Below are 27,193 nucleotides of genomic sequence, written 5' to 3' on the forward strand. Positions count from 1 at the left end.
AGCCACTGTGTGCGGACGGCCACATACAGGCCAGCAGCATTCAGACAGTGATTGCTCTGCAAAGCTGTCAATCAACAGTGAGGAAAGAGCTCCAATATGCAAATGAGGAAGCATAACAATGCACCAAACACTAAGGACGCACCTAAGCCCCGTCATTTGCATATGAATTATAAGTTATTTTCTCAGGCACTGTAGCAGTAACAGATACAGTGCTAATACAGTTGTTATGGGGGATAAGTCCACTACACCACTGTATAGCATATTTAAAATGCATTTTGGGGGTGATTGACTCCGATTAACCCGACATAAGAAAAAATAGTGATAAGTGTGTAGTATATGGTACCCTATGATATTAGTGGAAGCCTGCAGAGTCCCAGAGCTTGCAACAAGGATGGACTTGGCTCTCAGCTTTAGCGAAGATTGAATCAACAGTTCTATGACCCCTCTAATAATGCACAATCACCTATAAGGCCATGCTCACAACACAGTCGTTATTTCATAGATTCATCAAATGTTTCTATATTTTTAGACATGAGAGAATAAGCTGTTTTCTCATCTAAAAATAATGGAAACTTGATGGAACGGACCCTAACACGGGAGCAACTAATGGGATTCTAATAATGTACAGCAACCAGCTTAAGACGAGAATTGAGACTCTGACACCAGACACAAGAATGAGTGCAGTACTGTTTATACACAGGATGGTTTCAAGCAGACAGAAAGTTAATTGAAGCCAAGTTTCCCAGATGTGCTCCTCACATACAGTTCAATAGAGCCAGGCTTTGTGTGTGGTCTATGCTGGAACCCATTTCTTGTCACTGTTATAAAGAAAGGACTGTTTTCCTGGGACTTCAGGACGATAAGCACCTGTGGTTGGTAGAACAGAAAAACACATGTCTAGATTATATATTGTGCTCATAATCAGTGCCAGGACGATTAGAGATTTAGGCAAGTACATTTGTTAGAACGTTAGATCACTAATATACAAAAAAAAGCCAGCAGCGTTGCTACAACTTGATATCTACTATATAATTGTCTAAGGGTCACTTCCGTCTGTCTGTCTGTCACGGATATTCATTGGTCGCGGCCTCTGTCATGGAAATCCAAGTCGCTGATTGGTCATGGCAAAACGCCCACGACCATAGCGACGGGCACAGTCCGGCGGCAAAATGGCCGCTCCTTCCTCCCCACAGTCAGTGCCCGCTCCATAATCCCCTCCAGTCAGCCCTCACACAGGGTTAATGGCAGCGTTAATGGACCGCGCTATGCCGCGGTGTAACGCACTCCGTTAACGCAGCTATTAACCCTGTGTGACCAACTTTTTACTATTGATGCTGCGTATGCAGCATCAATAGTAAAAAGATCTAATCTTACAAATAATAATAATAAAAAAAAAAAGGTTATTCTCACCTTCCGACGTCGCGTCTGTCCTCGGCAGTGCAAGCGGCAGGTTCCGGTGCAAGAATTCTATGCGAGAAGGACCTGCCATGACGTCACGGTCATGTGACCGCGACGTCATCACAGGTCCTACGCTCATACCAACCCTGGGACCGAAAGCTGCCGCGTTCACCGCACCCAGGCGCCAGGACTTCAAGGGGCCTTCGGAAGGTGAGTATATGTTTATTTTTTATTTTCAATTCTTTTTTTTAACAGGGATATGATGCCCACATTGCTATATACTACGTGGGCTGTGCAATATACTACATGGACTGTGCAATATACGACGTGGCTGTGCAATATACTACGTGGGATGGGCAATATACTACGTGGCTGTGCAATATACTACGTGGGCTGGGCAATATACTACGTGGGGTGGGCAATATATTACGCGGCTGTGCAATATACTATGTGGGCTGGGCAATATACTACGTGGGCTGTGCAATATACTATGTGGGCTGTGCAATATACTACGTGGGCTGTGCTATATACTATGTAGGCTGTGCTATATACTATGTGGGCTGTGCAATATACTGCGTGGGCTGTGCTATATACGTGGGCTGTGCTATAGACTACATGGCTGTGTAATACACTACGTGGGCTGTGTTATACACTACGTGGCCTGTGTTATACACTACATGGCCTCTGTTATATACTGTGTGTGTGGGCTGTTATATACTACGTGGCTGTTATATGCTATGTGGGCTGTTATACACTCCGTGGGCTGTGCTATATACTACATGGCTGGGCTATATACTCCTTGGTCTGTGCTATATACTACGTGGCTGTGCTATATACTACGTGGCTGTGCTATATACTACGTGGCTGTGCTATATACTACGTGGCTGTGCAATATACTACATGGCTGTGCAATATACTACGTGGCTGTGCAATATACTACGTGGCTGTGCTCTTTACTACGTGGGCTGTTATATACTACGTGGCTGTACTATATACTACGTGGCTGGCCGCGAAAATCAGCGACAGGCGCAGTCCAGCCGCGAATTGGCGCGGGATTTGAACCACGCTTCGCTAATTGGTCGTGGCCAGCCGAATCCTGTGTATTCAATGTATTATTCTAAAATCTTCATAAATAAACTACATACATATTCTAGAATACCCGATGCGTTAGAATCAGGCTACCATCTAGTCATCATATATCCATGCATTGCCTTGATACTTTGTCGAAAGGGTGCCTGCAGTTAATAGTCTGGAGGAGTTGCTTGGTGAAAAAAAAAAGTCAAATAAGAGTGGGGGATAGATGAAGGTTTATTTGTCTGTACCACATAACACATTTCAGGGTTGAACTGACCCCTTCATCAGGAAAGTGCAAGAACACACCCAGCCATTATCATACACATATCCTGTTCTAAATAATATTATACAAGCACACAGCCTGTAATGTGTCGGATGATGTTCACCAGCGTTTCTCCACATCAATGTTCATGAAGGTTAAAGGGAACCCGACAGGTCCCCCATGTCCCCCTAAATCGCCAGCATTTGTATCTTCCTATATAAATTCGCTGAACCTTTGACTAGTTGATGGGGCACTTGCTTCCCCAGATTAGTCGTCCAACTTAGCATGTTATCACCCCTTTGGATGGAATAATATGATTTACAAGAGTCTGAGTCATCGCCAGCTCACTGCAAATCTCACGCATGCGTGTTTGTTTCTTTGACCCATTGCGCTTCTGAAGACGGGTCTCCGCTTCCTGGCCTCAGAGTGACACTGCAAAATAAAGGGACCATCAGAGGTAATTTATACAGGAAGACACAAATGCTGGTGATTTGGGTAGCATGGGGGACCTGTCAGATTCTCTTTAAGGGCAATTTACAGTTTGATTATTGTGAACCAGCATTACTAGGAATTCTCGTTTCCCAATAATTGTACAATAACTGCAGCACAAAAGAACATAATTCTCTTCAATGCATCGTCCTGGGCAAACAGAACTCAAGCAGAATGGCAGCTTATGCACACTGAATTAACTGAATTATGTGAAGCTGGGTCATCTGTGTAAAAAGGATATTAAATGACTTCTGACTTTCAAATATGTTGCCGGTTGGCGGTCATTTAAGACTACTCATCATGCAGTGTAAATGGACCTTAGGCAACCAAATATTTTTTTAAATCACACATGAATAAACATACTACACACATACAGTAATTTTTGAACAGTAAAACAAGTTTTGTCCTTTTAGTTGTTTACCAAAACATATGCAGGATACAGTTACCATTTTTTTTGGACTATTACCGTTTTTTGGGGGGACTATAACACGCACTTTTTACCCCCAATATTTTTTGGGGAAAACGGGTGGGTGTCTTATAGTCGTGGTGTGGCCGTGCTTGGTGGTGCGTGGGGCTCAATCGACATTTTGTGTAAGCCCCGCACTTCTATTCCCTCAATGCTGTGACCTCCGGGAAAATAAAAATGGCCACCAGAGGTGGCGCATGAGCAGATTGAGATCTTCTCCTGAGATCTCGTTGCCGAGATCTCATTCTGCGCCTGGGGAACCATTCTGGCCTCCGGGAAAATGGTCGCCGGAGGTAGCGCTTGCGCAGATTGAGATCTCGGCTCTCTCGTTGCCTAGATCTCAATCTGCGCACGTGCCACCTCAGGTGGCCATTTTCCCAGAGGACAGAGCATCAAGGCAACAGAAGTGTGGGGGCTTTCACAAAATGTCGCCGGAGACCCCCACACCACTGTGCGCACTGCCAAACCTGCAGCACCAGACTGGGGTAGGATTTCCCGGAGACCACCACATCGCAGCAATGGATTTGTGGGGGGCTCCGGGCTTTCACAAAATATTGCCGTAGCCCCCCGCATCGCCGAGCACTGCCAAACCTACGCACCAGTCTGGGTTATATCATTGCCAGAACACCAAACACCCCCTCTGACTCCGCTCCACCAGCCCTGCCGATCCCCCCTGGGTAAGCTGAATTCAGGACTGTAAGACAGACCCCCATTTGACGCATTAATTTTTTTCCCCCATTTTACTTCTGAAAATTTGGAGTGCATCTTATGGCATGGTGCGTCTTCTAGTCTGAAAAATACGGTACATAATCAATATGGGCTTAAAGTGAAGGACCTCAGTGTTAATTTTGCAGATATTCACATCCTAATTTGAGTAAGGGTTTAGGAACTTCAGCTCTTTAATATGTTCTGTGGGGAAAATAATTATTTGATACACTGCCGATTTTTCAAGTTTTCCCACCTACAAAGAATGGAGAGGTCTGTAATTTTTATCGTAGGTACACTTCAACTATGAGAGACTGAAATTAAAAATAAAAAACAGAAAATCACATTGTATGATTTTTAAATAATTAAATTGCATTTTATTGCATGAAATAAGTATTTGATCAGCTACAAACCGGACACAGACCTGTTAGGATACCTGGGACAATATTGTAGACCTGCATAAGGCTGGGATGGGATACAGGACAATAGGCAAGCAGCTTCGTGAGAAGACAACAACTGTTGGCAGAATTATTAGAAAATTGAAGAAATACAAGATGACTATCAATGTTCCTCGGTCTGGAGCTCCATGGAAGATGTCACCTCGTGGCGTAACAATGATTCTGAGAAAGGTCAGGAATCAGCCCAGAACTACACAGGAGGACCTGGTCAATGGCCTGAATAAATCTAGGACCACAGTCTTAAACATTACCGTTAGTAACACACAAGGTCATCATGCATTAAAATCCTGCAGGGCATTCAAGGTCCCCCTGCTCATGCCAGCACATGTCCAGGCCCGTCTGAAGTTCATCAATGACCATCTGGATAATTCAGAGGAGGCATGGCAGCAGGTCATGTGGTCAGATGAGACCAAAATAGAACTTTTTGGTATCAACTCCACTCGCCGTGCTTGGAGGAAGAAGGATTAGTATTACCCCAAGAATACAGTCCAAATCGTGAAGCATGGTGGGGTAAACATCATTCTCTGTGGGTGTTTTTCTACAAAGAGGACAGGAAGACTGCACCGTATTGAAGGGAGAATGCATGGGGTCACGTATCGTGAGATTTTGGCCAACAACCTCCTTCCCTCAGTAAGAGCATTGAAGATGGGTCGTGGCTGCGTCTTCTAGCATGACAATAACTCGAAACACACAGCCAGAGCAACTAAGGAGTTGCTTCGGAAGCATTTCAAGGACCTGAACCCAACAGAAAATAGAAATAATAATAGAAAATCTTTGGAGGAAGCTGAAACTCAATGCTACCCAGTAACAACCCCCGAAATCTGAAAGATTTGCAGAAGATCTGTATGGAGGAGTGGGCCAAAATCCCCTAAATTCGCTACAAAGCATTAAAAAATAACAGATTTATGGTAAAGTTAATTTGTCCTATTACGTTTGAGCCCCTTGAAATGGGGAGGCTTTGTAGAAAAATGGTTGCAATTCCTATATGTGTTACTGGATATTATATTTATATTATACTCCTTAATTAAACAAAAATAGTGGTGTGCAGAGCCCAAATCATGAAGATTCTATCATTGTCCAAATAGTTTTGGACCTAACTGTATATAGAAGCTGTAAGATGGTTGCCAGACTAGTCCTTGAAGGGAGATATGTGTAATCGTGGCTATTAGCTGTGGTGATGTGAAATCGGAAACAAGCTCCAGCACATATAGTGCTGAGAGAGTTATCAGGCCATTCCAGGGCTGGGTTTTTCGAGCAATCATAACAGATGGGTGGGAATGACTGCTCACATATCCCAACCCCCAGGGACGTGGTTTGGCAGATAAAATGGAGGCCGATTGTCTCATTCAGTGGCTGTGGAGGTGTGGAGACCTTCAGTGAGAGTTGCTAAAGGCACTGACCTGAGCGGGCGGACCTGCAGTACTATATGGACTACTTATTTTCAGTTTGTTCCACTTTGTGCCAGAAAAGGCTCTGTGTTTGTTTTGCCGTCAGCAGCGGTATATGAAATTTAAATAAACTTGCCTAGACATTGCAGCAATACCGCTTCCTGTGCCCACCTCAAACGCAGCTGAGTACAAACCTCTACAAAGCGTATATACAATACGCATATAGACATTCTACACACACATACAAATTAGCCAGGCAAATGTGAGTAGAGCCCGTATATACATATGCAAAAAGAAAAAGCAAAAAAAACAAAATGGCGGACCGTAAATATATTTGCCTGTAATTCCTTACTAAAAAATCCAACTATGTATAAACATATTCTAAAAATGCAGCTGGGCACTTGAATTCAGCAAAGTTAGTAATTAAATCTTTTTCTCTGATGGAAATGTTGATTTTGTACTATTCAGATAGCCGGAAGAATATTTTTTTTTTTTGTTTTGAGCTTCACTTTTTTATGAACATATGAACACAGTCATAACTTTTTTTTACAAGAATACATTTATATTAACGCTACCAATATTGTACAGGTCGTTAGGTTCACAGGGAACCAAAATATGTCTATCTTTATTGCAATTGGTTTGCACTCTAATATTTAATAGTAACGCAATAGAAAATAAATCTGTGATATTCACTTTTCAGCACCTATAATATACTGGGATGTAGAGAAATATCTTTGCATAGTGTTATATTAGTATGATTGTATAGAAGAATACTGGTATTGTGTTTTATGCTGAGAAAATGTTCTCATGCTATACAGAACAATGCAGCTACAGATTTGTGAATGTAACCTAGCAGTGAATGTGAAAATTGTCTGTTTTCTCATGTCATCCATATTGCTTCCCTGCAGCATCCATTTATTTTCATTTAAGGAATGTTCCAAAGTCATTAAAAAGGCTACTGGAAGGTCACACGTTTTTATTCAAATGTCTCAGTGGTCACCAACCTTTCGAGCAACATTCACCTTTGAGAGAGGGAGGCGAGCCACATTTAGGTCTAAGGGAGAGTCCGCAGTGCAAGACAGAATTTGGACTAAGCAGGGTGGGTTCAAAATGCACCCAAGCAGCTTAGCGGGAACAATGACTGTATAACACCATCTAGAAAAAGCATAAACAGTGTATCCAGCAAATACTATGCCATATGGCTCTGTCACAGCACTCTTCAGGTAGTAGAAGTGAAAAACTCGCCACTCAAAATGTATCGTGTTGAAAAAAAGGGTTCCAATTTATTTTGCATACAGTGATAAACTAAACGTTTTCGGTCTGGGTATAGACCTTCATCAGAAACTATGGAGATATACAAAAGAAAGATGTGTCAAAGAAGTGACAATTGCAAATACATCACAATAAAGTGGTGGTGCCGAACATAAAATTGGTTGACATCATTGTGCAGACAATAGTAGAAGGTCCTATCTTCAGTACAGTATGAGCCCTAATATTCAGAGTCACGGCTATAAACAACATCACATCTTTATCAATCTTTCAGCTACATTTTTAGGAGAGCTTCTAGCATAGTGGTGTCCCACAGAAGCTGAGGGAAATGACTGTGATGTGAATAGTTTATCTTCCGGTCATACCTTTGTGCCCGGAAGAGGCCGTTTTGTTTTTTACTTTCTTATGAAAGTAATAAAGCTTCAGATATTTGGACCAGACCGCATTGCCTGTGTGAACACTACCAACTACCAGAGAGCTTGAATCCCTACAATGTATAAAAATAAGATCTTATAGCTTTCTTTTTTGAAGACATCATTGGAAAAAAAAAGGAATTTTTGTATATGAAGGTGCTAGAACGGTTGTAACATTTTACTTATTCCCTTAGTTATCAGCTATAAAGGGGTTTTCCGAGTTAGGCCGGAGTCATACGACAGTATAACACGGCCGAGTGCTATGTGATAAAACATCGCATAGCACTCGGCCATTGTTACATTATGGGACAGCTCAGATCTGTGATTATGTTCTCAAGACGATTCATGAGAGAACAATCACAGCATGCTGTGAATTCGAGAATTGGATCGCACTCACCAATACAAGTCAATGGGTGTGTGCGAAACATCGGACTGCACTCAGATGTGATGCGAGTACAGTGCGATTACTGCCAATGACGGCAATGGAGGAGATGAGAAATTACTTTCTCAGTCTCCTCCACACTTGTGCTGCGATTCTCTCATGCCAGACGATTGGCGCACAGAGCGCTTACACTCGGATCATGTGCACAGCAGAGCTGGAGCCGAGGGTCGCTATCATACTGCATCTGATGCTAATGTGACCCCGGCCTAACTTTTAGCACCAGCGTCGGTCAGCTTCTTGATCACCTCTCCAGTAAGCACTGCGTCCCCTTGTTTATCCCACGCTGTACCGCACAGTGCTGTACTCTTAGCTGTTTAGACCTACTTATTTGAATGGGACAAAGTTCGAACACCCAGCACAGCCACTACTGTACAGAACCGTGCCTGGTAAACAATGATGCGGACATAACTCTGTGCTCTATTATTGTGAATTCTTAGCAAACACAAACTTGTAGATGGAGGAAAGAATGCTGGTGCGTCAGATTTATAAAAAAAAAAAACATTACGCGGTTTAAAAAATGTTGTAGATACATCATTATAACAATTTTGGTCAAAAGATTTTCTGTACACATAAATATTAAGTATTTTACATACCTTTCGAGTTTTATTAAGATTTATTGTACAATATGTGATCACTAAATGCCTCTGGTTGCCAGAGCCATGGACAGTCCTATTCAGTGATTGACAGCTATCACTAATAATACCTCCATCTAAATTCCTAAGCAGGGATTAAAATGAACTAAATACAAATCAAACTAAATCTTTTCCCATAAAAATATATACATCAATCAGCTCATGTCACTCTGCTCTATCACAAGTTGCCTATAGACCAGGCACCATGCTCATTGTACCAAGTCAGTATGTAGCAGAGCATTTAGTCTTTGTCTGTAGGCTCAAGTTCTGGATTAAGATAGCGCCAGAACACTTGTTTGAAGGCCATTCTTTAGTAGCGTCAGTTTTATATTTGGGACTAGTTTTGGACAGCAAGATGTATATTTTCATTTTTTCCTTTCAATGGTTTTAGAACATACCTTACACTAGACATTTTTGAAACATCAATTAGGAAAGCTAAAATAGGAATGCCAATTATTAAAAGCCATAGTTTGAAAAACATATACAAATTACTGCCTGTCACAGCTAGAAGATTGTACTACTGTAAAATATTTTGGTTTATCTATAGGCAACGTTAGGGTCTGGTTCCCACCTAGCATAAAACTATACAAAGTAAGTAACAAAAAAACCTAAACAAATCCATTCATACAATTTGGGGTTTTGCTTTATTTCATTTTAAAATGCAGAATGCCCTATTAAGTTGTGATTTTATCAACATTTTCCCCATTGAACAACACTGCAGAATGCATGAAAACCCAAGGTACAACAATCACAGTTTCTATAGAAGTAGTCTCGGAAAATTTCATACAAGTGTTTAAGCAAAACCCACAACTATAATCCAACTCCACATGTACTAGTGCAGTTTTGCCGTGATTTTGACTAAGTTTTGAAGAGCAGCTTTCAGCGCTTTGATGATAGGTGTGAACGTTGTAGAAAGCTATATGTGACCCCAAGTTTAAAGGGGTTGCCCACTACTTGGACAACCCTTTCTCATTCCGCATGTTTGGACCGGATAAAATAAAAAAAAACAACTTATACTCACCTCCCGTGCCGATGCGGTTTCATCTCCCGTGCGGGTGTAGTGACACGTGAGCCTAGCGCCCAATCAGCACTGGCGTCACTGTCTTTTGTCGAATTGAACAAGAAAAGAAGTCCGGGCTGCCGCTTATTTCTGATCCGCCAACACGGAGGTGAGTATAAGCTTTTTTTATTTTATCGGGGCCAAGCATGGGGTATGAGAAGGAGTTGTGCAAGTAGTGGACAACTCCTTTAATTGTCAAATTGAAAATAAAATTATATTTTAAGGTGCATAAGTTGTTATCCAGGCAATAGAGATATATGTTAATTAGTTTTTAGAAGGCTACATGTGGAACATCTGCTGTAGGATATGGCTAAAATGTGACCCATAGAATACAGTTTAGCCTTAACCTATACTCTAAATTGCATATGTAGTTTCCCATCAGACCTGAAGAAAACTTTACCCACAAATCAGTATGTGGCAAAGCATTTATAATCTCCGCAAAGACTGTGTACTGAAGTACTGGCTTAAGAGACATGCCAAACATGGATGTTAACTGCGGTTTAAGCACAATGTGGAGCTCAGAAGGGAGAGGGGCATTTGGATTTGAGAGGGTAGAATTCACTAGATTTCTTTTGGAGGGTGAGGAGTCATTTTCCTTTTCCAGACCTTTGTCAAACCAGTAACGTGGGAGCCCACTATATTTTCATTGACGGTTGATGGAGTGGAGACTTGCTTTTTTATGGATTGAGTTGAAGCTTTTATTATGAACATTTTACATAACATTTTGGATCACATTTATCCTGCACACTAAATCTGAATGGGTCCATTCACTTAATGAAACAGAAGAGTTAATTTCGACTCCACCTGGACTCTGGTTCAGCGTCCTTTTATTTCAGTGGGGCACAAAACTGTGGCCGACCATGTTTCTATGCACGCTTAAAAAAACGGGCACAGAAGGATTGTAGGCCAGACAATATCCACAGTAACTCCATCTGCCTCATTACAGGGAATCTTCGGCTAGGGGTTCCAATTCACGTATTTCAGAGGTTTACAAGGAAATCTGGGTATAAATGCTGAGCGTAGAGCGCAGGATAAATGTAAGCCAAGCCTTAATGTGATTCTTCAGGGGCAGAATGAACAAATCAACAGCAAGTGGAGAATTTTTTCTATTTATTTTTTACGCCGCTCCTTGTTCGGTATAAGTGATTAGACAACTTTATTTTTCAAGTTGGTGCGATTACAGCAATAAGATAATTTATAGCATTTTTTATGTTTGGCTGCTGTCACACACTAAAAAACCCTTTTTTTTAAAAAACAAAGTTTTTGCATTTCCATTTAGAGAGATAATTTTTCTATATTTCTGCAGACAGAATCATGTGGGGGCTTGTTTTTGCCGGATGAGTTGACATTTTTATTGGTCCCATTTTCGGACACATAATATTCTTTGATTGCTTTCCATTCCAATTTTAGGAGGCGTTATTAACAAAAAACAGCAATTTGAAGGTCAGAATGATAGAAAGAATTAATATTTGTAGGTTTGGTGAGAGTCTTAGACTACCAATACCCATTAATCAATAATCTATTTCTGTATGGCTTTTGTAAATCCCTTTATATCCCTCAATTTTTTGAGTTTTGTGATTGATTAAGCAGTTCCAAGCTAGAGTCTTTCCAATAACATTATTTCACCTACAAGACTTTCATACAAGATCAGAGACATTATACATATGGAATAAACATATCTGTTTGGATACAATTATTTGTAGCAAACCACATGACACATCAAAATGTTATTTTAAATTAGATGAAACAATAGTGTTTCCTGTTATAGTATGTTGTATGTCTGACTTCCCAAACGTCAAAACTGGCTGCCTACCAGATGAGTCAGTCCTAAAATGACAAGTCATGACCTCACGTGAGAGTTTATACCAATCCTTTCCCTAGCATCTTTAAGGTAGCTACTTTGAAGACAAAATAATCGTAGTGATTTTTTCAATACTTTGTACTAAATAGGTATGTACTAGGAAGGCACGCTTTCAATTATGGCATCCATAAAATGTTGAAATGTATGTTGAATGTAGGTCCGCTCTGAAATATGCCTGAAAAAGTGCCTAAAAACACTCAGAAGAATGAACATATACACTCACCGGCCACTTTATTAGGTACACCTGTCCAACTTCTTGTTAACACTTAATTTCTAATCAGCCAATCACATGGCGGCAACTCAGTGCATTTAGGCATGTAGACATGGTCAAGACAATCTCCTGCAGTTCAAACCGAGCATCAGTATGGGGAAGAAAGGTGATTTGAGTGCCTTTGAATGTGGCATGGTTGTTGGTGCCAGAAGGGCTGGTCTGAGTATTTCAGAAACTGCTGATCTACTGGGATTTTCACGCACAACCATCTCTAGGGTTTACAGAGAATGGTCCGAAAAAGAAAAAAAATCCAGTGAGCGGCAGTTCTGTGGGCGGAAATGCCTTGTTGATGCCAGAGGTCAGAGGAGAATGGGCAGACTGGTTCGAGCTGATAGAAAGGCAACAGTGACTCAAATCGCCACCCGTTACAACCAAGGTAGGCCTAAGAGCATCTCTGAACGCACAGTGCGTCGAACTTTGAGGCAGATGGGCTACAGCAGCAGAAGACCACACCGGGTACCACTCCTTTCAGCTAAGAACAGGAAACTGAGGCTACAATTTGTACAAGCTCATCGAAATTGGACAGTAGAAGATTGGAAAAACGTTGCTTGGTCTGATGAGTCTCGATTTCTGCTGCGACATTCGGATGGTAGGGTCAGAATTTGGCGTAAACAACATGAAAGCATGGATCCATCCTGCCTTGTATGGAGCATCTTTGGGATGTGCAGCCGACAAATCTGCGGCAACTGTGTGATGCCATCATGTCAATATGGACCAAAATCTCTGAGGAATGCTTCCAGCACCTTGTTGAATCTATGCCACGAAGAATTGAGGCAGTTCTGAAGGCAAAAGGGGGTCCAACCCGTTACTAGCATGGTGTACCTAATAAAGTGGCCGGTGAGTGTATGTATTTCTGGTGAAAGATGCCTTGATGTTCATATGTTCATTCCTTTGAGCTTCTTCTAACCTCTTCAAGTTTCCAAAAATGCCAAATGATTAAAACAAGTGACCTGATCATTCAATAGTGAAATGCAATCCATGGAGTCTAAGTGGACTAAAGGGGGTGTTACTACTCGGCAAGATATCACCTATCCACAGGATTGGCCATAACTTGCTGATCATCGGGGTCCGATATCTGTACTTGGCCATCTTCGGCAGTTCCATAGAGAATGAATGAATGAAGCAATAGTGGGCATATGCGGCCACCACTTCATTCTAGTGGGGCCTTTCACAGCTGACACCTAAGAATCAAATAGGTCTGATCTCCAGGAATCAGCATACCACCTATTCTCCAGATGGGTGTTAACTTACAAAGTTTGTTACAACTACTTTTAGCTTATAAACCCTCATAATAAAACTATTGCAAAAAAATATTTGAGGGGCGAGACAAAGTTTATTTTCTAAATCAAACATGAAAATATGTATCCTAAAACGTGTAATAAGTGGAAAATATGTAAGTGGAGGAAAACAAATATTCTGTTAACATTGTAATTTGTTTCATTTTTTTTTAAATTGTCAACAGACAGAAGTGATACGTCACCAACTGTAAGAAGGATTATTCAAAATGTTTGAGTCTCAAGATTTTAAGAATTTCAGTGCCATGGACTGTGTGAGCAAAAGAAGCCACCTCACTCCCCCAAAGTTGAAGGAATATGTTCACCTGCTATACAAAAATACTGAAACAAATCTGCATATCAGCTACTTTAGAGAATGCATTCATTTTCTTGTCAGAATGGTTTCAAGGTTTTTGATAGTTACAACCCCAATACCAAAAAAGTTGGGACGTTGTGAGAAGAAGAATGCAGTGATTTGGAAATGTGTCATAGCCATAATTTATTCACAATAGAACATAAAGCACACATCAGAAGCTGTAAGACCTATTTTCATACTATTTGAAAAAAAATAATTATTTAGAAAATGATGGCAGCAACATCTCAAAAGTATCGAGATAGGGTTAAAAAAAAATGGAAAAGTAAGTGCTAGTAATGGGAAAATAGCTGGAGAATCAATTTTCAACTAAGTCTCATGACTGTGTATAAAAAGAGCATGTTAGGGAGGCAGAGTCTCTCAGAAGCAAAGATTGTCAGAGGTTCACCAGTCTTTGAACACTTGCATATAAAAATCGTGGAACAATTTCAGAAATGTTCCTCAACATAAATTTGCAAAGACTGAATTTCTCACCATGTATAGTATATATCAAACAAATCAGAGAATCTAGAGAAAGTAGCTAGGAGTTCAACTCAAGAGGTGGTAAAACATTTTTGCAAGTCCCTAACCAGGTAAGCATGGAGGACCCTATTCAGGGTTATAAGGGAACCTAAAAAAAATGACCATGTTGTAACTGAAAATAAATCCCTATACTATGACAACACTGACATTATCGATATATGATGTCATATGATGACATATGAGTGGTAGATACCAGTTCTGCAGAACATATAAGAGATTTTAGTGCAGTTCTGTTTGCCTACACCAGGCTGCTCTCAGATGAGGTAGTAAAAACCTACAAAGATAGTTATTTATGTTGCCGTTCCTCCACACATACAGTAATAATGTACCGAGTCTCTCCATGTAAAGCTCCACTATGCACAGTATGATGGGCTCACAGCTTTGCTATGGACAGTATGATGGGTCCACAGTTACCATAAATGCAGTATGATGGGCCCACAACTTCCCTATAGGCAGTAGGATGTCCCCCACAGTTTCCAATACACAATATAATGCCACACTGTATGAGATGCCCCACAGTATTCCCCAAACTGTATCAGTCTCCCTATACTGTATGAGGCCCTCAACATTAGCCCCAACACTGTATAATAGCCATCAAAATAGACCTCATACTGTCGGAAGTCCTCCACAGTAGCCCCAATGTGGAATGATGACCCGACACAGTAGACTCCATGTTGTACGATGGCCCTTACACTGTATGAAGCCTTCAAAAGTAGTCCCCACACTGTATAATGGCCTCATAGTTCCCCCACAAGTAATATTAAAATAAAAACATCATATACTCACATATCCTCTGATCCTCACTAGTACATTTGCACTCAGACGGTGGCAGAGTGCTGGTGGACCAAAGTGGTGATGTCATCGTGGCATGACATGCACAGAACTTCAGATTCGAGGAGTGATGATGATATGTCATTGTACTCCACGCGGTACTTGTCCAGTGTGTCACTCTGCAGGCCAAAGGTATTGCAAGGAGACCACATCTCCCTGAGCCATCGCAGAGTTTAACTGTATTGGCGTACTGCACATACCAATACAGTTAAGAGTGGCAGTCGCTCCAGGTAATCCCTCCAGTTTAGAAGCCTAGAACAACCACCTACTAAGAACCCCCATTAGTTAGGAAAAAAAAACAATACAAAAAAGGGGCTGAAACAGAGTGCTTCTAATGACAAAGTAGGATACCAAAGCGAAAATATTACAAATGAGCAAACTTACACTTTGTGAGTGGCGAGACTGCCATTCATTTAAACTGTGAAGTACTTAAAACTCTAATAAGGGTATGCTGCTTCCAATGCCGGACATCCTATAAAGCTGCATACCGGACATGATGTACATCAAATTAAAAAAGCAAAAAAAGTAGCAGCCAACTGGACAGAGAGTAAGTCGTGGAACACCATGAAACATTGACAACAGCTCTAAGTGGGGTGAAACGCTGCCTCTATCTCCCCTTTTCCACATTCACCTTTCCTCCACAATAGATCAGGGTTCCGGGGCACGGAGTGAAACAAAATGTGCTAGCAATAGGATCCTGATGAAGGGCAATCTTATAGATCTATGCACTTGTGCTTTTAACAGTGTGTTTAATACAGCTTTATTGATTTGTGTCCATGTGTATTTATTTGAATAAATCTTATTCCATATCATTAGTCTGTCATAGTTTGTTTTACCCCATACCATGGAACTCCAATCTATTGTGGAGCAAAAGTGAATCAGGAATAGGTGGACAGAAGCACCGTTTCCCTAATAAGTAAATGCTGTTGACACTGTTTCGTTGTGTTCCACCACTTACTCCTGGTCTTGTCGGCTGGCGCTCCTTTTCTTTTTTTTCATTTGGCTTCTAGTAGCTATGCTACTGCTGTGAACACAGTTCACCGTGCAATCAAAAATACAAGTTAAAGTGCTATCATACACGAAGCCAAATACAGCTATATGTTCACAATTAAAAGGACTGTCTGACAAATACATTTTTCTCCAGGCATGAAATGTTTAAAAATAAAAAAAACAGAGGCATAGTCACCTGTCAGCCCCCCCACAGATCCAGTGCAGGCCACTCTGGAGGTCTGCTCCAAAAGTGATGTCTGCTCCCTTTGGAAGTTCCCAGGACTGTTGTCACCAATCACAGGTGACTAAAATGAGTCAACGAATGTTTCTCGGAGGACACGTTCTTCTAGTCACCTGACATGTGATTGGCTGCAGTGGTCCTGGTAACCTCCAAACGAAGCAGAACTTCAGATCTGAGGCGGTGCTGCTATGCGAGTATGTCTCCATTTTTTATTTTATTTTAAAACCATTCAAGCCTAGAAACAATATAAACAAGTGATGGAGAACCCTTATCATTTCATGTGGCACAAACGTCATATAGCAGATAAGACCCGTCACACAGCATGGCAAGTCTCCATTGCTCGGTGACCTGTGTGGCAACATATGTCTGCCTCTAGTGGGGTATTATCAAACCTATCCAACTGCCATACACGCGTACATAGGAATAACCTGGCAAAAAATGTGCAACTTCCTTTTGTGTATGGCATGCTCTCATGTTCTCCTTCTGTAAAATGCTTCTTTGTAGTTGTTAGCATAACAGGAAGCAAAGGCGCTGAGCATTGGGCGTGCATGTTATTTTGCCAAAGGAGTTGTCTTTCCTCCTAACAACATGAATATACAGAAAGGCATCCTAATTAATTGAATATGCAAACCTTGCAATCTGCCACTGGCTTTTAAGTGGGTCACAGAGTAACACCTTGTTTCATCAGCTGTGAAATCCACATGGATTACCATGATATACGGTACATAGATTCCATTTATCCGGACGACTTTATCAACCCATTAAAGGGAACCTGTCACCAGGATTTCCCAATGTAAACTATGTCCACCACCTATAAGACCTCTTTTCCAGTATCCTGGTACGCTGTATTGATTCATGTGGATGACGCGTGCTACATCATCCACACAGTGTCCCAATCGCGCTCCTGTACAGGCGCACTTCTCTGCCCTGCTGAGATCAGAGCAAAGTACTGTAAAGCGCATGCGGAGGGAGAGGCCGAGGAGCGCTGATAACCTGGAAATAAAGCCGGAGCATGCGCATTACAGTGCGTTGTTCTGACCTCACCAGGGCAAAGTACGTCTGCACAGGAGTTTGATGTATGATGATGAGCCATCTACGTGAAGCAAGCAGGAGGTGGCGATTGTGACAGGAGGAGGCAGTGAAGCATGACAGGCAACAACCACAGTACTGGTCCGTGCCGTAAGGGGGCTTTATAAAAGGTATTTGTTGTGCTACGTATAGGGGGTTGGAGACTTATATACAGCTCGCTAGAATACTGTAAAGGAGGCCTTTAAAGGTGGTGGCTGTAGTTTAAATTGGGAAAGTCTGGTGACAGGTTCCCTTTAAATATGACCATCATGGACTGTTACAGTGCAATGATTTACCCCCAAAAACATATTTCTATATGTTAGGCCATATTCAAACATTCCAAGCCCTATCCTTTGCTACAAAAAGAAACTCCTGGGCCAGTTTTTCTTAGTGCACAGAGCTTTACACGTGATATGTTCACAACAGCAATGACATCTCTGATCCTTGTGCATAAATCTACACTTCAGCTGGATAAATCACAAAGAAAAAAGCCAAAAAATAAAACGATGAATTCGACCAAATTCTGCTTTATAAAAAGAATACATTTATATGATAGTTTGGATGAAAATATTGGACAATTGATGAAAGGCACATTGAAAGGTGAATCCATGCACAGAGAGAAGGTGGGACATTATGGAGCCCTGATAACACACATTCCTATCTGGGAATAAAGCATGGCTGCACAACAGACAGGTATGCTGGTACATAATGTGATCTCTGACAGGCTTGGAAAAGAATAACAGCAAGGTTGATGATGTGCAAAACAAACAAGAGGCAAAATCTAGAAGTGAAACAGTCGGCAGTTCTGCCAGTATAGATGGAAAGCCCCCTTCAGAGCCGCTGAGCTCACCGATTGCCTGCCCCGCCATCAACGTGATATCTGTGCCACAGCCAAAACGGCTGCATGCCCGAGTTTGATCCAATACTCAGTTTGCACTATGCAAGTCAATGAGTTCATGGAAAACATTGGACTGCACTCTGATGACATCTGAGTGCACCTAAGTGTCAGTGTACTGATACAATTGAGAAGGTGGCCAATTTTTTTCTCCATCTTCTCCTCATCCGAGAGAATTGGATCACACTATGCTCACACTCTGATCAAACTCAAACACATAATAAATCTGGTCTGAGGAAGATTCACAAGTTCTTTAGCTAAACCGGATCCAGAATTCTGGAGCATTTCGCAAAGTAAATCTCCCCTTTTAAACAAGGTCCCATGGGATACGAACAAGTAACGCCGGCCAGCAGAGACTTTATGTGCCGTGGTATAGTGTCCATCCACACGCTGCATAGTTACAGTGCAAGTGAGACCGTAATAATTATGGCGCACATGGAAGCAAGAAGATGCCAAAAACTTTTTAGAAAAGAAAGCCGCATTAGTTTTCATCTTTGGTCTGTGAACCTTGAGACATTTCGGAGTCACATCATGTTTACAAACAAGTCAGAAAAAAAAAAAATCTTCGCACCGAAAATACTAAATGAGCATCACGGCTTCCCAAAATGTGTTTTTTATTATGAAAAAAATCCTTCATTATGCAAGAGCCGGTGGAAAAAAAAATAGCAACAGTGACATCTACAGGTAAGAAGGTGACACTGCTCAATGTGCCAATGAGAAAAATACAACATTACACATTACATTACCATTTCCGCTGAAGCTTGTAGGAAAGTTTATAAACTAAATATAGGAACATTTCTCATTTTCTTTGAAACTAGTGAAAAAGCAAACATTCACCACTGAAACTGTTAAATTCTCTTAAGTATGAACATTATGTGCTCAAACAGCATTCCTTCAAAGAATAAGCCAGGCATTCTGGAAGGCACTATCTTACACTGACATCTTCACGCATTCAGACCTCTAGGCAGTGACAAGATCCACCATTGTGGAATGTGCACTTAAAAGAACGTCAGGTCGACATTAATTAAGAAATCTTTGATGGGGTGGATTAAACAATAAAGTGCAGTTACAAAGTTCATAGAGTTCTGCTCTATGATGTGTATATAAACCCCTATGTTGATTTTAAATGTCTGGATTCTGGATATTTGTGACTTGTATTAAGAAACAAAGAAAAGCTTCCCTGTCTGTGACACACAAGCCTAGGTTTCATGATTCTTCTTTACTAGCAAAATTAGGACATAGGATATTAAACTGCCCTTCGGATTTGCTTCTGCAGTGTGAGGATTAAATAAAAGCTGTTATTCAGTTGCTGTGCTGTTACTGTAGCATATCACGGACTGATGAATTCACAATCACACTGACTATGCAGCTACAGCACCTCCCTATCTCAATTGAATCTTTGGATTATTATACATAGACTGACTATTACTCCCATTTCCAATGTGCTTGTCTAGTGGAGCAACACAACTCAATGCAATATTGGTCTTTTCTGTCGTTATGCGGAATAAGTTATATGCTCTGACCTCCTATACCTACCCTGTAAAAGCATAAAATGGCGCTGCTTGACTGACCGGCTGCAATCATTTCCCCTGATTGGCTGTGCTAGACAATGTGACGTGCATTATGCATTATGGGGAAGCCAGGCTGGCTGCGCCTGGTGTCATTACCCCGCTGTGACTTTTTAGGAAGGTGAGAAATGGCACTGGCTTTTTTGGGCCGATCCACGCATGATCACAAGAGGTTTACATTTGCGAAAACCTGCGAATTTAAGGAAATTTGACTCAAAGTCGATTCTCCACGGATCAAATTGACTGTAACGCACACATTTACAGAAACAGAGGCCAGGCAGTGTCCTAAGTGACTCCATCGGCCTCATAATAAGGAATAGCTCTGTAGGGGTTTTTTGGATAACAATGGAATCCCAAATGTGTGACCCTAGCCTTATCTGTGTTCTATTAGATCAATCTTTAATCATATTATTAGGTCAATTTTTAAGCTTTAATCAGTTATTGCAGCTTAGCTCATCTAAAATTCACTTCTGGTCTTAAGGTTAAACAGATAATCGAACAATAAAGAATGTTTACAATGATCAGGTTACAGCAAGAAATAAAGAAAGATCTAGCATCAACAATAAAAATGCAATAGCAGAGAACCTGGAAATCCACATGAAACCTATGCAGATGTTAAAGAATAGTGATAGATGGCTCAGCAATGAAAGAGTTATAAGAGCAGGTGAGAGCACACGTGTCATGTCCTTACACGTCACTAGACCTGTCATGAGTGACAAGCTAAAAGTTATATTTAGAATCTTTACCTTTCGGACCACATTAGTAAATGGTTGCTAAATTTGGCTTTCAATGCTTCTGTACTTTACCACCAATGGTCTTTTAAAGGGAATCTGTCAGCAGGTTTCTGATACCCCACCTGGACGAAGCATGATATATGTGCAGAGACCCTGATTCCAGTTTTAATCTGCTGCAGATCAACCCGGTCTCTGAAATGCTGAGCCCTATATAACCTTGCTCATATAATGGATTGACAGATGCCTGTATGCACTATGCATAGGCAGAAAGCAGCCAATCAGTGGTGGGGGCGTGGTTGTGCTACATGGCAGCAGGTTTAATAGTCCTCTAGTGATAATCTCCTGATGATAAAACAATGATTTAATAAAAACTACACTAAGCAGCCCAGTAAGTGATACATTGCTGAAATCAGGGTCTCTGCCCCTACATTATGCTGCTCTCAGATGGGGTAGAATAAACCTGCTGACAGATTTTCTGTGATATATTCTGATATATTATACAAACTGCTGATCGATTATTCAAAATACTGCTCTTTTCAAAGTATGTTTTCTAGGTATTCTCTTTACGTAAAACATATCTGGCTGCAATCAGGCAGCATGAATGCAATGAAAGGATCCCTTTAAAATGTAAACTACCCTTTAATACAGAGTTCAGAGACTGTGGTAAAGGGAGATGATATTATTTGGACACATGCAAGACATTGCAAATAGTGATGAAAGCAAAATAAGCGGTTAATACATGGCAGAATGGCTGTGGCCCCAAGATGTCACTGACTCTATGTGCAGAATGGGCGGAGAAGATACAATACCCCGATCTGTATATAGTGGGCAGTTACCAATAGATCACTGTTACCACCGTTGACTAAACTAATTTTGCACAGGAGTCTGGTGATTTAGCATCGATATGTTCCCATTGGCCAGAATATATGTTACCCTAAAGATACAAGAAGCACCCCAGATCACCAACTATCCCTGGCCCTAGCTGCCTTTATGCCTTTAGCTAAAATGTTGGCTCTTAGATATTTGCTATCCATGTACAGAGATGGTCTAACAGGCAGACCTATCATTGGTGCAACCTGTACAGTCATGAAGGGGTCCAATAAGCAAAGGGGGCCCATTTCCACCCCCAAAGCCGACATAGCCATACAAGGGCTTGATTTTTTATTTTTACAGGACGAGTTATACTCTTGAATGACACCATCCATTTTACCATGTATTTGTAAACAGGAAATAAATTCCAAGTGCGGCAAAATTGCGAAAAAAAGCACTGTCTGCAATAGTTTTTTGGGTTCGTTTTTTTTGGCATTCATTATGCGGTAAAGATGACCTTGGCAGTCTGATTCTCCGGGTCAGTATGATTACAGCAGTACAAAACATGCAACGTTTTATTCATTTCATTGGTAAAAAAATTGGAAATGTGTAAAAAAAAACAATTTTGCTTGTGTCGCCATTTCTGAGACTCAAAGTTTTCATTTGTTCACCTAATGGAGCTGTGTGAGGGCTTGTTTTTTTTTTTGCAGAGGTGGGCTGAGGTTTTTTATTACCACCATTTTGGGATAGACACGATGTTGTGATCACTTATTTCAATTTGTGCAGTATAGTAGATCATGTGAACATTTGGTTTTCAATTTATTATTATGAAGCAAACAACAAATAGGGCAAAAATAACTGAAAAATTCAGTGTGCATAGTTAACTATTCAACCCCCCAAAGTCAGTATTTTGTAGAGCCTTATTTTGCAGAAATTACAGTTGCAAGTTGCTTTAGATAAACCTTACAATTTTTGGGTGTAAGTAAGGGCTCTTCTTCTGCCCACTCTTCCATAAAGGCCACCTCTATGGAGTGTATGGCTTATTGTGGTGGTATGGACAGATACTCCAGTCTCGGGGAACTCTGCAGCTCCATCAGGGTTACCTTTGGTCTCTGTACTATCTCTCTGATTAATGGCCTCCTTGCCCAGGCTGAGAGTTTTGGCGGCCCTCTCTTGGCAGGTTTGTTAGGATACCATGTTCTTTCCATCTAATTATAATGGATTTGACGGTGCTCCGGGAGATCACCAGACAGTAAAATATTTTTTTTTAATAACCCAACCCTGACTTGTACTCAATAACTTTGTCCCTGACTTGTTTGGAGATCTGCTTGGTCTTCATGGTGGTGTTTGGTTAGTGGTGCCTCTTTCAGAAAAGGTGTATATACTGACATATGACACTTAGATTGCACACAGGTGGACGTCCTGTCACTAAGCATCTGATTTATGAAGGTAACTGCTTCCATCAGAATTTTTTAGGAGTTTCATAGCAAAAGGGGTGAATAAGTATGCACATGCCAATTTTTAGTTATTTTCTCCCATACATTTGATTTATGCCTATATTTTTCTCACTTCACCAACTTAGACTATTTAGTGCTGATGTATCACACACAAATCAGATTACAAAAATATTTAAAACACAGGTTTCAATGTAACAAAATAGGTAAAAAGCCCAGGGTTGGAGAGTGGGGTTGAATACTTTTTCAAGCCACTGTATATATTATTTCAGATTTTTAAAAACATTTTCTTCCATATTTTTACCCTATTTGTTAGTCCCCTTAGGGGGGCTGAACCTGCGTTTGTCTGATCGCTTGTACTCTATACAACAATACTACAATATTGCTGTATATACTAATAGTAGAAGCCTGTTATGAACTCCTGTCATCGACTGGTCTTCATAGGAGAACCATTATGACAGGATACAGTGGTCTTCAGCAGACCCATGACTGTCATTGCAACTCAACAGCTCTCTGTGATCGTGTTGAAGTTGGGGCTGATGAGCACGAAGAACGGCGGCCCCATGGTACACGTTGTAAATGCCATTTTTAGAGATTGACATTGGCGTTTAACAGGATAACTGCAGCAGGCAGATGATGGCTGTGTATAACAGCCATTCTCTCCCAGGAAAGATACAGGCTCAGCTCCTGAGCCTCCATCAAAGACAGGGATTTGATGTTGGACAAACCAGTATGTCCTACTGTAGGTCAGTAAGGGGTTAGCCAATGGACATTTACCACCCAACCATATGATAGGTGATAAAAGTATGATTGGGGTTCCCACTGATCTCTGAATTTGTGCCCCAAAATCTAGCATGGAGTAGACATTTCTGCCACTCCAATAACGTATGTGGATCTTAGAGCATGGCAGTGTGCATGTATGGCAATTGCTTCCATAGAATGAGTGTGAATGGAGTTGTGGTCAACCACGCAGAGTACCACCCCATTCACATGGGGAATACAGTTCTCGTCATTGGTGGGGACACAACAGTTGGCTCCCACATAGTATGGATTATTACCTTTTCTGTTCATAGTTGATAAATACTGTTGATGGGATAGACCCTTTACTGCAATCTCTTCAGATATTATAACTGATACTAACCAGGTCCAGGAACATCTGCAGCAGAGACATCTGCTGCCCATCGACTTGTGTTTGACACAAATGCAGCACTTGAAATGTAATGTTTGGGTGGTCCTTCATAATCCACAATATCATAATGACCTGGGCCAGGGACAGTCGGTGTCTTGGGGACTGGAACTGCAGGAGCTGAGAAACAGAGGTAATGTTTCTTTCTAAAAAAAAAAAAAAGCAAAAATATCTTGTTACACTATAATACAAATAAAAAAGAAAACATATGTGAAGTACATATTTTATTTTTTTTCTTCACGCATCTGTTTCATGTTTTAATTACTTTTGCCGACCAAGCCACGGACACACCTAAGCAACGTAAACAAAAATGCATGATTATATGAATGTGATCATAAATCACCCACGGATCAAAGGGTGCGTCTAACCTTCCTAGGGCAGAAAGAATAGATTTCACAAGCTTTACAAAAACCGATGTATTATAATATGTGCTAAAAGCCTTAAAAGGTGCACCGGGTCATGATCGGATGGCTTTTGCACTTTTTAATCTAAAAATGTAAGTATCTTACCTATTTAATGGATATAGCAATAGTGGAACTCATGGATTCATTTGCTACGGTGTTCAGACGCATACTGTGTGTATACATAGCGGATATAAAAAGACTAACCCCGATAAAATGCCAGTGTCATATACAAATAAAACATACCAAGATTTTTTTTACACCTTTAATGTCACCTACAATCTGTCCAAATCCATTTAGAAACCAAACTGAGGCTGTGGCTGTACTCAGAATTAGCCAATCACATATAAACTCATTTTAAATAGTGGACAGTTGTCTGCTGCTATCATTCAAAGTGATTCTGATCAACCCCTTAAAAACTTTAGGTGTTCTAGTAGGATTTTCATGACATTTTCTTAGTTGCAATTTTCAGCAAAAGTCATGGTTCGTAAGCAGCTTAGAACACCGATCTGATTGTTCAAAGTTATCAGTCAGGAGAAGAGTACAAAAAAATTCCAAGGCATTAGGCATACCATGGAACACTGAAAATGGTTATGAAGGAGTGGATTAAATTTGGCTCAACAGTGACATTACCTAAGATTGGAAGTCCTCCAAATACTAAATGTGCCATATGTCCCAATTTCTCCAGTCAGTATTGTGATACTCAGCTCAGCCGTCCAATCTGAGGCTTAGGCGTGCTGAGCTGTCAATGTGGGGAGTGACAATCCAGTCGTTCTATCAGGGCTGATGCGTGCTGGGTTTCCTACACGTCTCCTGTTTGGAATGATTCTCAGGCTATTTAGCTGGCTGTCTGCCGCTTATCTCTACCAGTTGTAGCTCTGCTCTCTTGTGCTTGGTGTTTGTTTGCTCTGAGCTATGAGTTCTAGTATTTTGATCTTCGCTCACCAACCTTCTATTTGCCTTTGACCATCTGTATGTCCAGCCCCCTTGTCTTGATCCACTATATTCTTGTAATTTTGCTACCGGTCTGTGACCTGACTATGCCTTTACCTCTCCCATCTGTTTATTACGTAACCTCCTGGATTTGACCTTGGACTCCCTAACTTACCCACCTCATGGCACGTCCATAAGTAGTGACTAGCGTCACACCATGCTTATTCTTCAATTGAACAGCTTGTGAGTGATTATAAATGTGGAAAAATTCTGAAATTATTCTTCCTGGTATGATTTTTATACATGACAAAAACCTGGCATTTTAACATGGGTGTTTCAACTTTTTAGATCCAGAAGACCAAATGCGTACGACTCTTCACCGGTGTGAAAAAAACATAGAGGAAGCTAGAATCAAAATCGGAGGTCATCGCAAGGATTCAACAGATCCAGGGAATGTGGAAGGACTACTGTGAAGAACAACCTTACACAATTTTGAATGAAAAAGGCTTTCAGTATACTCAATAGACATACTCCATGGAAAGCAAGTAGACGTTTCAGAGAGGAAGAAGACAGAAACTCTACTGCAACCTATTGGAAGCAGCGATCCTAAAAGTCAATATTGACTCTTTAAAAGGCCTGACACATAGAAGCCAAACCAGAAGCTACATTTTCACTCAAGTGTTTTGGGGTGTTTTGTCCCCCTCAGTGCAAAGCAGGTGAACTAGTTTGGCTGTGTTTCTGACAGGGGGTCTATGGAATAAACTTTCTTCATGTGGAGAGCGCCAAGTTGGCGTAGACAGACTTGTGGGACATGCAATACTTATTTGCAAATGGAGTGGTGCCAATTATGTAAGTGCCCCTAGTTATACTTACCAGCATTATCTTCAGCTCTTTCCAGCTCCACTCTGGTCCCAATCGGCCATCTTGTGATTGCAACTTCTGAGTAACCAGAAGTCAGAGGTAACAGTCATAAGCTCTCAATGTAGGTCTATGAGAACCTCGATCTGGCACTCATAGACTTACATTGAGTTGTTTCTTCCAGCTCGCCCTGCAAACACTGGAGTTATAGGACAGCTCATAACCTGCAGAAGATAATCAGAGCAGCACCGATAACAGGAGGAGACGGCAGCTGGAAAGTATATTATGAGGAGCAGGGAACTTACGTGAGTGACACCACTCCAGTGGTAAAATATAAAAAAAACCCACTGGTGTACTGCTTTAAATATGCAAGCAGCATGTTCAGAAAAGGCGAAGACAGGAACTCCAGTGCCATCTGTGATGAACCTGCGCCTTGCTACCCCACCCGACGTCACTATTATGCCAGAAGGATCACGTAGTGCGGTCTCCTCACTTGCACCAACGTGACTTTATGTATCCCATGGGGATATGCATGGTCAGCTTGGTACAGTTTTACACAGATGCCCCATATCCACACAGGACCAGGGAGGCATGAGGAGTGAGAGGATGTGGCCCACACAGCCGCTGACGTGACGTGACACCATACTCGCTCACAACCCTGACAGGCTGAGAGGCCCCTTTCACTAGCACCAGTGAAGCCCGGTCGGACTGCCACCAGTTCCTCGATAGATATAAGCACGGTCAGTTAATGGGATTATATCAGACCAGAAACCAGCCCTGGTAGCATGGAAAGTTAAACCAAGAAAACAGACGTGTAGATTTGTGGATCGAGATAAAAGAGCAGCCAAAGGTAAAATTATAGATTTA

At 41.2% G+C, this 27,193-nt stretch overlaps 1 protein-coding gene across 4 annotated transcripts in view; it reads right to left on the reverse strand.

Moving 5' to 3' along the window:
* Positions 1–675: 675 nt before the first annotated feature.
* The window catches only part of STPG1 (sperm tail PG-rich repeat containing 1), a 104,134-nt gene continuing 77,616 nt past the window's right edge, over positions 676–27,193 (reverse strand). For all 4 annotated transcript variants that reach the window (XM_077296127.1, XM_077296128.1, XM_077296126.1 and 1 more), the window contains exons 7-8: positions 24,090–24,280; positions 676–867 (exon numbers count right to left, since the gene is read on the reverse strand). In XM_077296127.1, the coding sequence (XP_077152242.1) occupies positions 794–867; positions 24,090–24,280 (265 nt within the window). In that variant the 3' untranslated portion in view covers positions 676–793. The remainder of the gene's footprint in view (positions 868–24,089; positions 24,281–27,193) is intronic.

Source organism: Ranitomeya variabilis, chromosome 3 (assembly GCF_051348905.1).
Source record: "Ranitomeya variabilis isolate aRanVar5 chromosome 3, aRanVar5.hap1, whole genome shotgun sequence".
Lineage (NCBI taxonomy): Eukaryota > Metazoa > Chordata > Amphibia > Anura > Dendrobatidae > Ranitomeya > Ranitomeya variabilis.